The sequence below is a fragment of the Daucus carota genome, chromosome 8 (assembly GCF_001625215.2).
Source record: "Daucus carota subsp. sativus chromosome 8, DH1 v3.0, whole genome shotgun sequence".
Lineage (NCBI taxonomy): Eukaryota > Viridiplantae > Streptophyta > Magnoliopsida > Apiales > Apiaceae > Daucus > Daucus carota.
Genome location: NC_030388.2, coordinates 28,272,656 through 28,286,634, shown reverse-complemented (window position 1 = coordinate 28,286,634; position 13,979 = coordinate 28,272,656). Strand labels below are relative to the sequence as shown.

At 34.4% G+C, this 13,979-nt stretch overlaps 1 protein-coding gene across 3 annotated transcripts; it reads right to left on the bottom strand.

Moving 5' to 3' along the window:
• Positions 1 to 7,122: 7,122 nt before the first annotated feature.
• On the bottom strand, positions 7,123 to 12,462 carry LOC108198644 (hypothetical protein). Of its 3 annotated transcripts, XR_010286173.1 has the most exons (7): positions 12,175 to 12,462; positions 11,811 to 12,005; positions 11,506 to 11,726; positions 11,259 to 11,368; positions 9,263 to 9,598; positions 8,413 to 8,577; positions 7,123 to 8,046 (listed from the first exon to the last, which is right to left on the bottom strand). XR_010286173.1 is itself a non-coding variant. In XM_017366416.2 (4 exons), exons 1-4 carry the CDS (start codon positions 12,328 to 12,330, stop codon positions 11,314 to 11,316), a joined length of 627 nt encoding a protein of 208 aa, XP_017221905.2. In that variant the 5' UTR covers positions 12,331 to 12,462; the 3' UTR covers positions 11,085 to 11,313. The 3 variants fall into 3 exon arrangements, 2 of the variants coding, with proteins under 2 accessions (XP_017221905.2, XP_063938614.1); XM_017366416.2 differs by lacking the exons at positions 7,123 to 8,046; positions 8,413 to 8,577; positions 9,263 to 9,598 and having other exon boundaries at positions 11,085 to 11,368; XM_064082544.1 differs by lacking the exons at positions 7,123 to 8,046; positions 8,413 to 8,577; positions 9,263 to 9,598 and having other exon boundaries at positions 11,085 to 11,368; positions 11,856 to 12,005.
• Positions 12,463 to 13,979: the final 1,517 nt, after the last annotated feature.

The window sequence follows — 13,979 nt, the reverse complement described above, 5'->3', positions numbered from 1 at the left end:
TGATTGTTGCTTCACGTCTTTATTTTCATTTTTCCACTGAAAACTTGTGGATGAGTTCACTTCGTTTGCTGCAGCCTGCAGCTACAGGAGACTAATTTTCTTTATTTTTCTTAATTTACTGACTGCTACATTGTTTGATACTGCAGCAACATTAATTCTTTCTACAGATTCTGCTTCTGATCCTTGCTTAGACTGGATTTGTATGAGCTCTTTCTTCCTCTTTTCCTCTGTTACAAAGTTAGCAGATGTTTTTTTATTTCATGTCATCGAACTCCCTCCAGCTTCTCCCATCTTGACTGTTACATCTGCGCTTTTCTGCTCTTTCCTTGGACAATCAATTGTGCTGAGGTCTGTTATATATTTATCGTACAATTAGCTGTTGTAGCATTACATTTCCATTACTGTGTTCTTCTTAAAGAAGGTCTGCATGACTTTTCCGCATTACTTATTCATGTGTTGGACTACAAGTGTTCACAGGGTATTTGTTTTGGGCATTAACTACTTAGTATACTACGTGCTATATTCTGGAGCATTGAAGCAACTTTTGCACCAAGTATTTGATAATTAAGTTGCAGAAATTTTGTCACCTGAGTTGCTGCTTGTTGGCATAAGTTCTCTGTTGATCTCCCTTTTCCTGGTAACATCTATGCGTCCGTGTTCTTGCTGAATGCTGCTTGTCAGGCCCGTGCTGATTTAGTCCAGCTGATAACATCCATAGGGATTTTCTTACGATGCTTTGTTCTTTCTGCCATCTCTTACTCCATATTTTAATGACTTGATGAACTGCACTCCTCCTTAAGCCTCATAATCGTGTTGGAATCTTAACATGAGCATAGCATCCTGCCACGTACTTGTGGTTGCGAACGACTGCACTAGTCTTAACTAACATTTCCACCCGCACAACTCCATATTACAGACAGAATCAAGAATCTGATGTATTAGTGAGCAAAAACTCTCATTATCAAGATATATAGGTCACATTTTCACATCTGTTCTTCAACTTTTTCCTAAGATCTAACATGTGTTGATTGTGGTACTTCGAAAACCCCTCTTTGGAGAGGCGGCCCAGCTGGCCCTAAGGTGTGTTTTTGTTCTTGATTTAAGGTTGATCACATGATTAAGGTGGTTTTTTATCATGGGATTTAAGGTTGTGATATTGGTGTTTAATGATTTGGGTATTTTGTTCATGTTTGATGCAGTCATTGTGTAATGCTTGTGGGATCAGAAGCCGAAAGAGGAGAAGGGCTTTATTGGGATTGAACAAAGATGATAAGAAGCCCAAGAAGAATGCAGCTGATGAGGCAATCAATTCTAACAATGATGATACAATGGTGGACTGTTTGAAGAGGAAATTGATGGCTCTGGGGAGTGAGGTGGTGATCCAGAGACCGCGATCATCGATATCGAAGCAGAGGAGAAAGATGAGTGAAGAAGAACAAGCAGCTATGTTGCTGATGGCTCTCTCTTGTGGCTCTGTTTTTGCTTAAGACTTGCTAGATTTTAGTAAAAAGTTGAAGAACAAATGTGAAAAGTCACCTAGATTTTGGCTGGATAATGAGAGTTTTTGCTTACTAATACATCAGATTGCCTTGTAACTGTTCTGAAATGATTGATTAATATGAAAGGCAAGGTGGAAACTTATGAAATGGATTCTTATTTGTTTGTTTTGTGGTAATGTTTTAACGGTTTTTCTATGGTGTGCCCATGGGCACATAATAAGCACTAACTCCTATGAGTTTGGTACATTTTTATTGGTCACCTAATCATAAATAAAGATGACCCCCTGCATTAACATCAAGCCCACCAATCAAAATCCACCAAAACCATCAATTTTAGTGTATAATGTGTGCCCATGGGCACACACTAGACAAACCCATGTTTTAATGGTGGGTGGTGGAATGTAATCCAGATAGATAGATAGATTGATATGTATTGTACTCCCTCCATCCCAAATTAGATGACCCTGTTGATTTTGGGCACGCAATTTAAAGTTCATTGACCGCATAGCTACATGACTTATTTTTAAAATTTTATTTTTGCAAATAAAAATTAAAATATGAAAGTTTCATTTACAAAAGAAAAATTAAAAAAATAAATTTCAGAAGTAGACGGTCAATGCACCTAAAGTTGCGTGCCCAAAGTCAACAGGGTCATCTAATTTTGGGATGGAGGTAGTATTGATCAAGAATCAGGTGATGGGTGTTTCATGATTAACCATTTGTGTCATTTTCAATGATTTTTGGGTTCAAAAGGGGATGTTATAATAGTGGTAGTAATGAGGTAGAGATTCTGTGCCTCAGTCACCAATGTTTTTTTTTGTTTTGACATTAATCACCAATGTGTTAGTTAGGTCCAAATTTGGGTCAGTAGAATTTGAAAAGATGAAAAGTATTCAATGTTATTGCCAACGAATCTACTAAATATTTTTGTGATTGTTGTCCTTCTCTATACCTCATTTTAGGGATAGCAAATCTTGTTGAGTTCGGTTCTCGGGAAAACTGAAATTATAAGTTCTTGATTTTAGAGATTGGTAACTGAAAGAGTGGATGAAATATCGATTTTGGTTTTGGCTTAAATTTTTTATTTGGTTTCTATTGGAATGTTACATGAATTCTATTTAAAAGTTAGCACTTGAGTTGAAATTTGAAGATTTATTCAAACTAAAAATATGAACATATATGAATGTTTGAAGTTAATGGATTGAAACAACAGTTTGAACTACACCTGACAATTGGTTGAAATCGTGTACTTCGCCTCATGTAACTCTTCATGCGTGTACTAAAATACCAAATACAAAATAAATCCTATTTGACGTTCATGTATTTTCGTATTGTGCACCTTCATTTTGTGTTGTGTACCTTCATCTTCGTGTCGTTCTCATATCGTGTTTCGTGTAAAATCAAATATAAATATAAATATCAATAAATATATAAATTAATGGAAATATTAGATTTTTAGGCAAAAAATTTACAAGATTATAAGAAAATATATATTTAAATCATTTATACCTTACAATATTATAAACTCTATGCATTATTTTAAAAGAAAATATACATATATTTATTATAAATATATATATATTTATAATTAAATATAATATTTAATTATAAAATTATATTTACTTTGTGTACCTCGTGTCGTGTACTCAAAGGGTAAACACAAAACCGACACGACACCTCAGTCGTGTACTTCGTGTTTGTGTATTTTTCGTGTCGTATATTTTCAAACACTAAATTTTCGTGTCGTTTTCGTGTCATGTTTTCTTGTCGTATGAAAAAATGTCGGGTTTAGTTTGGACTTTGATAAGTTCATTTTGTTGAAAGAATTGTGATGCATTTATTTGAAATATGAAAATTTATTTAAATACCTAACGATTAAATATTTTTATACAAAAATGCTAATTCGATGTTTTTATCAAAATAATCGACTAAAAATCCATTACTAAATAATCTGATTCAATCAGTGACATCAATAGCTAACCGCTAATTAACAAACATGATCATAATTAATTTATGACCAGAAATACTACTTTCATTTCAAATATTCAATTTTGACTCATTTATCAGTCAAATTGGCCCAAATAACTGAATTATTTTATAAACTTTTAAGAATATGAAAAATATATTTACAAGCAAATCGTGTATATTCTTTTAGTTTTTTATAATTATTTTATAATTAAATCTTTTATTCTCCTTTTAATCCTTTTAAACATATTTCTATTAATTTTTTATTCGATCCTTTTAGTATTGAAAAAAGCGGGAATATGACATAATTGTTGAAATTACGGAACAAGGATTAATCAAGATTTAATGAAATTAATCGGATGATTAATTGAATGATCAGATATTTAATCAGTTTGTCGAGTTACGGAACAAAGATTAATCGTGATTAATCACCAATTTTTAGAACACAGAATCCTTTCTATTTTCTCTTATTTATTTATAATATTTATGTCGTGTAATTATTTTCTAAATGGTAGATTTTCAAAAACATGACTCGTATTGAGTAAGATATTGATTAAATAAGTATTTGTACATACTTTGAAATTAATTTCACTTCCACAAGATTCGAATTTTTACTTCTTCCAAGTTTTTTTTTTCTAATTCAACATTGATAATCGTAAGAGATTTATTATCTTGTTCGAGCATGTTGATCACTCTGATAAGACCAAGACCGAATCCTCTCTATTGACATCTAGTGAACACCTGATGTGCTACATCTGCTATGCTATAGAGAAAGAAATAAGCAGTTAAACTGATGGACTTTAAGTAGGTTTTGTCTATTCCGACTAGCACTCTTGACATATATGAATCAAACTTGCTGAAACTTTATTTGTTTGTTTAGTAATCATATATTTTCACCGGTATTTGAACTTTTCAGCAGCTTTTGTACTTGACAAGTGCGAAACTCTGAGAAATATATTACTGAATATACGTTAGTTTTAAATAGTGGAAATTGCGATCTAGTCGGGCTCTTTATTCATTCGTCGGCATCTGTTAATTCTCCGACATCAATTTTTCTCGCATTGGGTTTTTTCTATTTCATTCTTTAAGATTCATTCTTTAAGATTTGGGGTTTCATATTAGTTGTTTTTTTTATTTACAGATTATATGGCGGATTATATTCTACCCGTACAGGTTAATCTATACGAGCATATGGCTAAGCTCAAAATAAAAATTTACAGCTAGATTGTAGTAAGTTTGGTTGTTAATTTAATGAATTTTGATGTGATATCTGTAAATATTTTGAATCTTATAATATATGTTTTTCAATATATTTAACAGGATGTTGTTGGGCAATAGCAATCTGAACCGTTGTGAGTGGCGAATCCAGCTCCAAAGTAAGTGTGTTCGTATATAATAATTTTATAACCCTGATCGGTTTATGTTAACTATTTGAATAGTTATATTAAAATCAACTCTAAAATCGTTATTATATTAATAAAATTTTCAATTTTTTCAACATCAAAATAATAACATAAAAAACAAAATTATAATGTTCATATTATGTAATTTATTACCGATTCAAAATATAAACAAGTCATGTCTATCTTAATTAAAATGTATAATATCAAATAATAACAAAAAAACAAAATTTTAATATTACTATTATGTAATTTTTTACCGTTTTACAACTAAGCCTTTACCGTTTTATAACTAAGTCATCTCTATATTGATTTAAATGTTCAATATCAAAATGATAGCATAGAAAATGAAAGTTAATATTCACTTATTCAGATTATATAACTTTTTTTACCGTTTCATAACATTATTTATTAGTAGTTTGATGTTTTTTCTCAAAATATAATACTCTTCTTTACTCAAAAATCTATTACAAGAGTACAACACTAATTATTTTTGCCGTTACTAATTAGGAGATAATTCAACTTGTAATATGTAAACCATTGACATAAACATTATTTGTACGTGGAATTTACGAGAGTGCACCCAATGTTGTAATTCGTGACGGTCATTGTTGGTGTCAATGTGCAGCAAAAATATTTCCGTATTCGGAATTCATGGGACGCCGATTGGGGTGATACATGATACGGTTAGGTTCGATTTAACTCAATTGATAGATTTTCATGCACACCTACTACTTGGATGAAGGAATATGTTAGAGCTAATTAGACATTAGTAGTATCTAGCATTGATGTTATGTGTTGATTTTACTATTTGTTTAGTGTTGGACATTGATTCTATTACTTTATGTTTGAGCCGTTATGAGTTAATAATTGATTTTACTATTTGATTAGGGCTCGATTTTGGAGTTATCTTCTTGCTTTAATGTGATTGCTTAATTAATTTTTATTTCAAGTTCTTGTTTTAGTTTTACTTAAAATAACTGTTAGTTTTAGGGCTTTTTGTTGTTTTTGTTAGATTGTAATCTGGGACTAAGAATGTAATTTGTACTTTTGGTGATATATGATTATATATGATTGTCTTAAATCCTGTTTAAGGAATGTATTAGTTTCAGGAGATAATTACTATACAAAGTGGGAACTCAGTAAAAACAATGTTAGGATTAAGGCGGTGATGTTTGAATGTTGCTGATAATACATTGGGTTATTTTAAGAGGTGTCTTAGGAATGTTAAACTTTAAAGAAATACGTGGAATATGATCATCTAGTGGATAAATAAAAAAAGAAAAAAAAAAGGTTCAAGGTTAGTTAAGTGGTCTTAGTAAGATTTTTTTGTTATTGTGTAGGTATGGATGATATCGATCTTTAGCAGTTTTTGGGGCCGATTGTGGCTAATTTTGCCTTGTATGTTGGTTTCACACGTCTGCGTGTAACTAGGTTGAATAGTTTTTCGGACATCGTTACAAGTGGTGTATGTAATGTTTACAATGCCACTCTATCTAGTTTGCCTACTAGGACGGTCTCTGTCTTCGGCTGAAAATGTTAGTTCACTCATAATTAGGATGGAGCAGCTGGCTAATATCATTGGAAAGAAGCATATTCTTCAGATTCGATATACTCGAACCGATACGAGTCAGTGCGCACCAAGCCGCTGTAACTTGTTGATTCGCCAGGTCATCCGAGCTGGACCCGATTTCCTACAGAGTAACTCATATTTGATTCGTTAATTTCAACGGTTCGTGCCGATTTGATTCGACCTCATTTCTGACCAAATTTTTATGAATAATTTATCGATTTGGTTCTGATTGAGCAGTTCGAAACCGCTCATATGACCAGCACTGGTTGTAAGTATCATAAAAGTCAAACGAAGTTTGATCTGTTACAAAGAAAGCAAGTTTGAATATCTTTTGCATTCTTATCTCATAGATTTTTGACATAAAATATATTATAAATAAAAGATATTGATGAGCTGTGACTGAACTAGATAAACAACATACTTGTCAAATAATAAAATCGGGTCAGTAAATAATTTGTCATATCTCTTAACATTAAGGCCCCGTTTGTTTAAGAGAAGCAGGAGCTGCTTCTGGCTTCTGCTTCTCTTGACCCGTTTGTGTAAAGAAGTAGAAGCACTTTTAAGAAGCTGAAAATGTTAACTTCTCTCTCACAGCTTCTGCTTCTTTTCCAAAAACTTTATTAACTTATTTACTTCTCACTTCTGCTCCACTTCTTTAGTTTAAGCAAGAAGTCACTTATTTTAAACTTGCCCAAACGGCCCCTAAATTTGAAGTGCCAATAACCCAGAGCCAGGTTTACATTCTGTACTTCCAGTTCACAACTGGTATCACTGTCGAAAATGCTTATGTAAAGCATCAATCAACCTTCCCCTAAAAGTTCAACCAATCCACCAAAGATGGGCCAAGAACAATATTTCTCAGGACCTAAATTTTGTGGAGAACAAAAACAATACTCAGTTTACCTCAAAAGATATACGTGTTATTAAAAATAGCCTTGCATTAGCTTGTAAAATGCACTCCCAATCATAAAATGAATTTATGCTAATAATCAACCTTTCTTCGAACCACACTTTGCTGCCTTGCACTCCGGGATCGAGGGAAATTGTTCCAACAGTTAAAGATGCAGCTGATTTTGCAAATCCAATAACCTTGACAGGCAATGAACCTACAGTGACAATGTCAACTCGCTTGGCAGCATTAGCAGTTTCGGCAGCAGGGATAATGGCTGGCGAATTTGCAGCAACATAATCCACAGGTTTCACGCCAGCTTTATTCGGATTAATGCTGAGAGAACCAAATTTCAGAAGACCACTCTTCTCCTCTGCCTTATCTTCTGCAGCTATAGTTGTATTATTTGCTATTTCAGTGCCTTTATTAACTTCTTTGTCAGCCAAAACAAGGTTCATTGCAAAAGCTTTTTCCTTGGCCTTCTCAATTTTCACAACTTCATTTATAGGCAGGTTTAGAAAGCCAATGAGATTGTGCGGCGGTTCTTCATGAGACAAGATAAAAAAATGGATTCGCTTGGTTTTTAATCAATAGCCACGCTTTTTCCTGTTGCAAAAGCTTCTGTCGATTCCCGTAGTACATGAAGTCATCCATTAATGACATCTTCGATGTATAGTGCTTGAATATTTTAAGCATCTCCATACCTTTCTTGTACCTTATCTGTAAAATCACAAAAAATATAACAGAACATAATTATGGGACAATTTAACCCTATACAACTAACAAGAAGACTTACAATGCCAAGTAGCAAGACCAGGAAAAATAACTACATATCTATTTAACCAAACTAGAAGATAAAAAATCTCAGTTGGTCACATTATCATGACATAGCTGCACAGATTGCTCTAGTACAGGGTAGATTGGGTCAATTTCTGTTTCAGGAGGCTTTTCTTATAAAGCCACCCATACGGCCATATCCAAGAACATTGTTAACAAAGGGTAGAGTGGATAAGATTATAACATGAAAGTCAGAAATTTACTATAAACAGTAATAAGTACAGCTTTGTCATCCAGAGAAAAGCTCACTTGGTGAAGTCCATGACACAATCGACAGTTTTCCGATCTCCATCCTCCACACTCACCAGCCCATGGTGGCAAAGAATGACGGAACAGAGTCAGCATCACTTTCATAGCATAAGAACGAGCTCTATTGATGATCCACTTATATCTTTCCAACGCTGCATAGTTTACCTAAGAAATAAATGAAGCATATAAATTTAGTGCAACTAAAAGCTAGACAAGTAATTCATAGTAAATCTCTACAGGCATTATGGCATAAATATGGCATATATTTGCTACCAATTAACTTCGATAAATGGTAAAATGGTGCACGGCAACAAGAATAAGCACAATTGAGGACAGCATACACAGACAGTACAGGTGGACACTTCAAGATCAGCATACATAGACTGTAGTTAATGAAAACAACTTATTGAAAAAGTATTTTCAATTATAAAATAGGCATATCTTGTGTGCACACATCCGCAGGTGTGTGTACAATATGCTCATTATCAGGCTTACGGTTTCTTTGAGCCCATTAACTGGCTCCACTGGCATGATCCTTGTCCAATCAATCCCCATCCAAAAGACACGGATTCCGGTCTTTTAAGCCAGCGTCAACTCTGTGTCTGGATCAGACCAAAACCTTAACCTCTCCCCCGTCTAAAACAGGAATTTTTGGTCCTTAATTGTAGAAGTATTAAAAGAACTTAAATTTTTTGACTGTCCAATTTAAGCAGAAACACATTTTGTGCAAAGGCTAGATCTAGCAAAATAGTAAAAATGGTTAACTGAAATTTATACTATTTTGAAACTGGAATAGCTGAGGCAATTACAGAACAGGTTACTTTATAATAAGGTCAAATATCTGACTTACAGATGTGGAACATTATGCCAGGCAGCTACATTATAATGAGATTCTTCAGAGACTGGGGCTGGTCCTTCCCCTCTCATGTAATTTACCAAATCCACTGATTTTAGCTTCCATAGATATCTTAAGGGGCTTCCTTCTTCAAAGTATCCTTAACATCTGTCGCGGGTAATGGAGCTTGCTGGGATCCACCATCACCCGCAGCACAACCTATTATAGCATCTGCCGGTTGCACGTTGGGCTCTTTGTTGCAAGTTATTTTCAAACTGGAGCCAAGCATCATCTAGTCCATCTTCAACATGGGCTGGTGCCGTTGCCAGTCCAAAAAAAGTTCATCTTCTCCTGCAAACAAGGAAACAAAATTTACATATAAGCATTCAAAACCATGACAATGCTACATGTTCCGCAAATGGCTACAGCTAGTTCCATTCTCATAATTATGTGAGTAGATAACGCACTTCAACTCTTTGAGCACCAGTTTGAAGGTTAAGTTTAAGGGGTAATTATCGAGTAGGCTGACACATAAAATAGAGGGGAACATGGATTGCCTCCACCTAAAATAATTTAAAGACAAAGAAACTCTTGAAAGAAAGCAGCACCCCAGATTATGCAAATACTGGACACATAAATTCCAACAGAAGGCTCCCTCCACAGTTGACAAAATCCCTTGGAAAAGCAAAACTGAAAACTGTACATATACTTCAAGCCTAAAGTAGTTTATCAATTGTTTTTTCTCTAATCTAGGGAAAAACCAGTCATTTGACAAGTAAATACAACCAATTAAGTTAGGAATAAAAGTTGTCCAGGTAGGGTTCTGTTGCATTCATTTCAGCAAAATTACAATATAACTTCATCGAATGCACTAATCATTGATCAACAGACTAGAAACCTAATCTCTTGAAAACATGTGAATGTGCCAACTTATAATCCACGCTAAATATACCACCTAGTGACCAACTGACGGCTTCCTGAGCTAGAAAGCACTTCCATTTACACGAGGCAGCGGCTGACAAAATAGCTCACATCAACCACAAAATAATAAAATACCCAAGCATCCACCGTAAACACTACTCAAAACTCCCTACAAACTCCTGATTAACCAATAAATACGACACAGTGAAATGCATGTAGGAGAAACTAAAAAGCAAACAAGCATCATCCATAACTCAAACTTACATCATTTACATAACCTACACACATAATTATCCCAGCATTTAACAATATCACACTATTCTTTATCTCAACTTCTTATTATACACACCTATACATACACATAATTAAACATACTTACAAGTTACAAACACTAACAAACTATCTGCAAGTCTTAGCCTAGCGGAAATTGCTCGTCATTCGGGAAAAATAATAATTACTCGAAATTAACTTTACTTAAAAGTAAGTAAAATTAGGGTTTATAACACAGTGAGTGTGAGTTACTCACCGTATTGAACTCGAGGAAACAGATATTTACTCTTACTTGAAACGTTATATAGTACCTACAATGGGCAAGAGGCTCCGAGGCCTTCACTACATGAACATTGCCATAACGTGTTCCCAGTGAAAGGATATAAAAAACATTAGTCAAATGTTGTGAAAAAAAGTCAGGTATGAACAGAGAACCAGACATGTTAGAGGTCAGCTACAAATTCTGCATCTGCTGGCTTTTCTGGTGGGCAGTATAGCGAAAATAAAATGCCAGGATCACTAAATTTTGAAGAGTCTTGCATATCGAAACTTTGAAGTATTATCCGGTAAATAACTAATATGGCATACACCAACAACAACAAAAAACAAACTTCAGCAAGAAAAATCCAGCACAAAAAGCACAAAGTTAAAAAACTGAACAGAAAACTTCAACATAACAAAATAAACAAAGTTTGCTATATTCAACATAACAAGAAAACAAACTTCAACGTACTGTTGCTAAAGGAATAAAGAAACATGATCAATAGATGATCTATACTTAAAGCAGAGATGTCACGGACATTGTACATATGGCTTAAACCTTTTATAATAAAATAGACAGATAGATAGATAACGCATGGGTTCATGAACATTGATCAGGTAGCAGATGACGAAGCAGACTTTGAAGCAAGTCCAGAACATTGGCCTCCCCTGCATATAATCCCACACAAAATCAAACATTTAGTTGCAAGAGAGAAATAGGAAATGCTATAAATAACTTTTTAGCAACCATACATGCTAAATGTGATTTTTATGGTCATGTACTATATATGAGAAACTAGATGTACCTGAGGTCTAGTTTAGGAAGGAAAACAGGGTTGATCTTAGTAGGCTTGATCCTAACCATCTCGACCACTCTTTCCAACTTAGGGAAACAGATATTCACTCTTGTCTGAAAGGTCTTTTGATTGCCTTCTGGGCCAAATGCTTGATAGGTGATATAGAACCTGCAAGGAGAAAGAACCTCCGAGTTTGCCTTCAACACATGCACGTCACGAAAATGTGTGTTCTGTAAAATGATATTAAAAAACAAATATAAGTCAAGTGATGAATTTAGTTAAGAAAACTGTAACGCATAGATAGAAAGCCAGACATGTTCCCTGTTATAGTGGGTAATTGCATAGATAGAAAGCCAGACATGTTCCCTGTTATAGTGGGTAATTGCGCGACTGGAGCAATCTTCCAATATAGCTACGCATTTTTGATCAGCTGGTTTCTCTGGTGGGTTGTAAACCTGAAGAAGCACTCCAGGATCGCCAACTTTTGAATAGTCCTGAATGTCGAAGCCCTGCAGTGGAATATATTAAAAATTAATATGAGAACCAACACCCACAAGAGTCTAGGTGGAAACAAGGTCTGCCTCGAGATTTGAGGGCCCTAGACGAAATCAAATTATACCCAACTCTTGTAAATTAAAAAACCTAAATATTTAAGATCATGTCAAGGCGGTGACTAACATATTCCTCAAAAGTCATCGAATGACGACCACTCTCATCAACATAATAGTCGGCATCCCATTCAGCTTTCTCCTCTTCCGGAAACCAAGCGATGAAATTCTTCAATCGCTCTTCTCTCGAATTTCCCTGCAAAATCTCTTCACTCATTTCGCTCATCCCTGATATCCGAACAAAGCCCTAATTTACTACTACACAACCAACACAAAACCTAACACAGCTTAATCAGCCTTATCGTATCAGGTCTTTCAGACGACAAGTGTTTTGAGTAAATTCATCGGTAACAGGAATCTTTTTAAGATAAGGTCAAATTTTTTAGAAATTATTTCTACTAGTTTATAACCTATGCTGTATTGTTTAAAAATATAAATTTATTTTCCAAAATAATAAATATAAATATGTATACCTAAAAACCACTAAGTTCAGTGCCAATTTTACTATTAATTAATAGCTAACCGCACTCTATTTCATATTTTTATTTTTTATTTTTTTAATTTTCGGGAGACCCACCGCTGACCGTGGCAGTAATCTCAGTGCTGGCATAGCGGCGGCAGATGACGTGGCAATTTGGGCGCCCCTGGTGCTGACATGGCAATTGATGTGGCAGCCTGGGTGGATCCAGAGCCGGTGATTAACCGGTGTAGTCAGCCCAAACCAATTGCACAGGAACCCAAAATTTTTAAGAGCCCCCAGATAATCCAACCCTTGTTATATGTATCAGACAAAAAAAAATAGTTTTATAGAAAATAAAACACAACAAAAATACAGACATACAGTCAGTACTTAGCCATAATACTTGATTTCATCATGGGTACAACTTTAATCATTCTCCTGCTTAATGAATTGTTCGAAGGATGTCATTTTCTAAATAAAATATGTAAAAATTATTGTGAAGTCATGATCAATGTAATAAAGTTTAAAATTTCTGTTAAGAATGTAGTGAAATTGTTTAAATAGTATACTTTTTTTTTTCAATAAAAGGGCCCCAAATTTGAATGTAGCACAGGCTCCTTCTTTGATTAAGGTACTGTTTGGGGTTGCTGTTGCAGACAGCAACAGCAGCTTTTTGCTGAAAAGCAGGTGAAAAACTGTTTGGTAAATCTAAAAGCAGCTTTTCCGAACAGCAGCTTTTAGCTGAAAAGCTGCTGTTAGAAAAAGCAGGTCCTCCTATGCTTTTAGAAAAAGCTGCTTTTCAGCTTTTGCAGAATGCTGTTATAAATTTCATTATAAAACCTCACCAAAATCATTATTTTTTTTATATTATAATTCAAAATAAGTAAATATCAAAAAATTACCAAACAGTTATCTGATTTCTACAACAGCACTTATTTTACCAGCACTTTTTCTGACAGCACAGCAATTTTTAACAGCACTCCCAAACAGACCCTAAGACACTGTTTGGGGTTGCTGTTGCAGACAGCAACAGCAGCTTTTTGCTGAAAAGCAGGTGAAAAACTGTTTGGTAAATTTAAAAGCAGCTTTTCCGAACAGCAGGTTTTAGCTGAAAAGCTGCTGTTAGAAAAAGCAGGTCCTCTCATGCTTTTGGAAAAAGCTGCTTTTCAGCTTTTGCAGAATGCTGTTATAAATTTCATTATAAAATCTCACCAAAAACATTATTTTTTTTATATTATAACTCAAAATAAGTAAATATCAAAAAATTACCAAACAGTTATCTGATTTCTACAACAGCACTTATTTTACCAGCACTTTTTCTGACAGCACAGCAATTTTTAACAGCACTCCCAAACAGACCCTTGCCTGGGTTGATCTTAGTGTGACAGTTGATGTGGCACCTGGAGGGTGTGGTT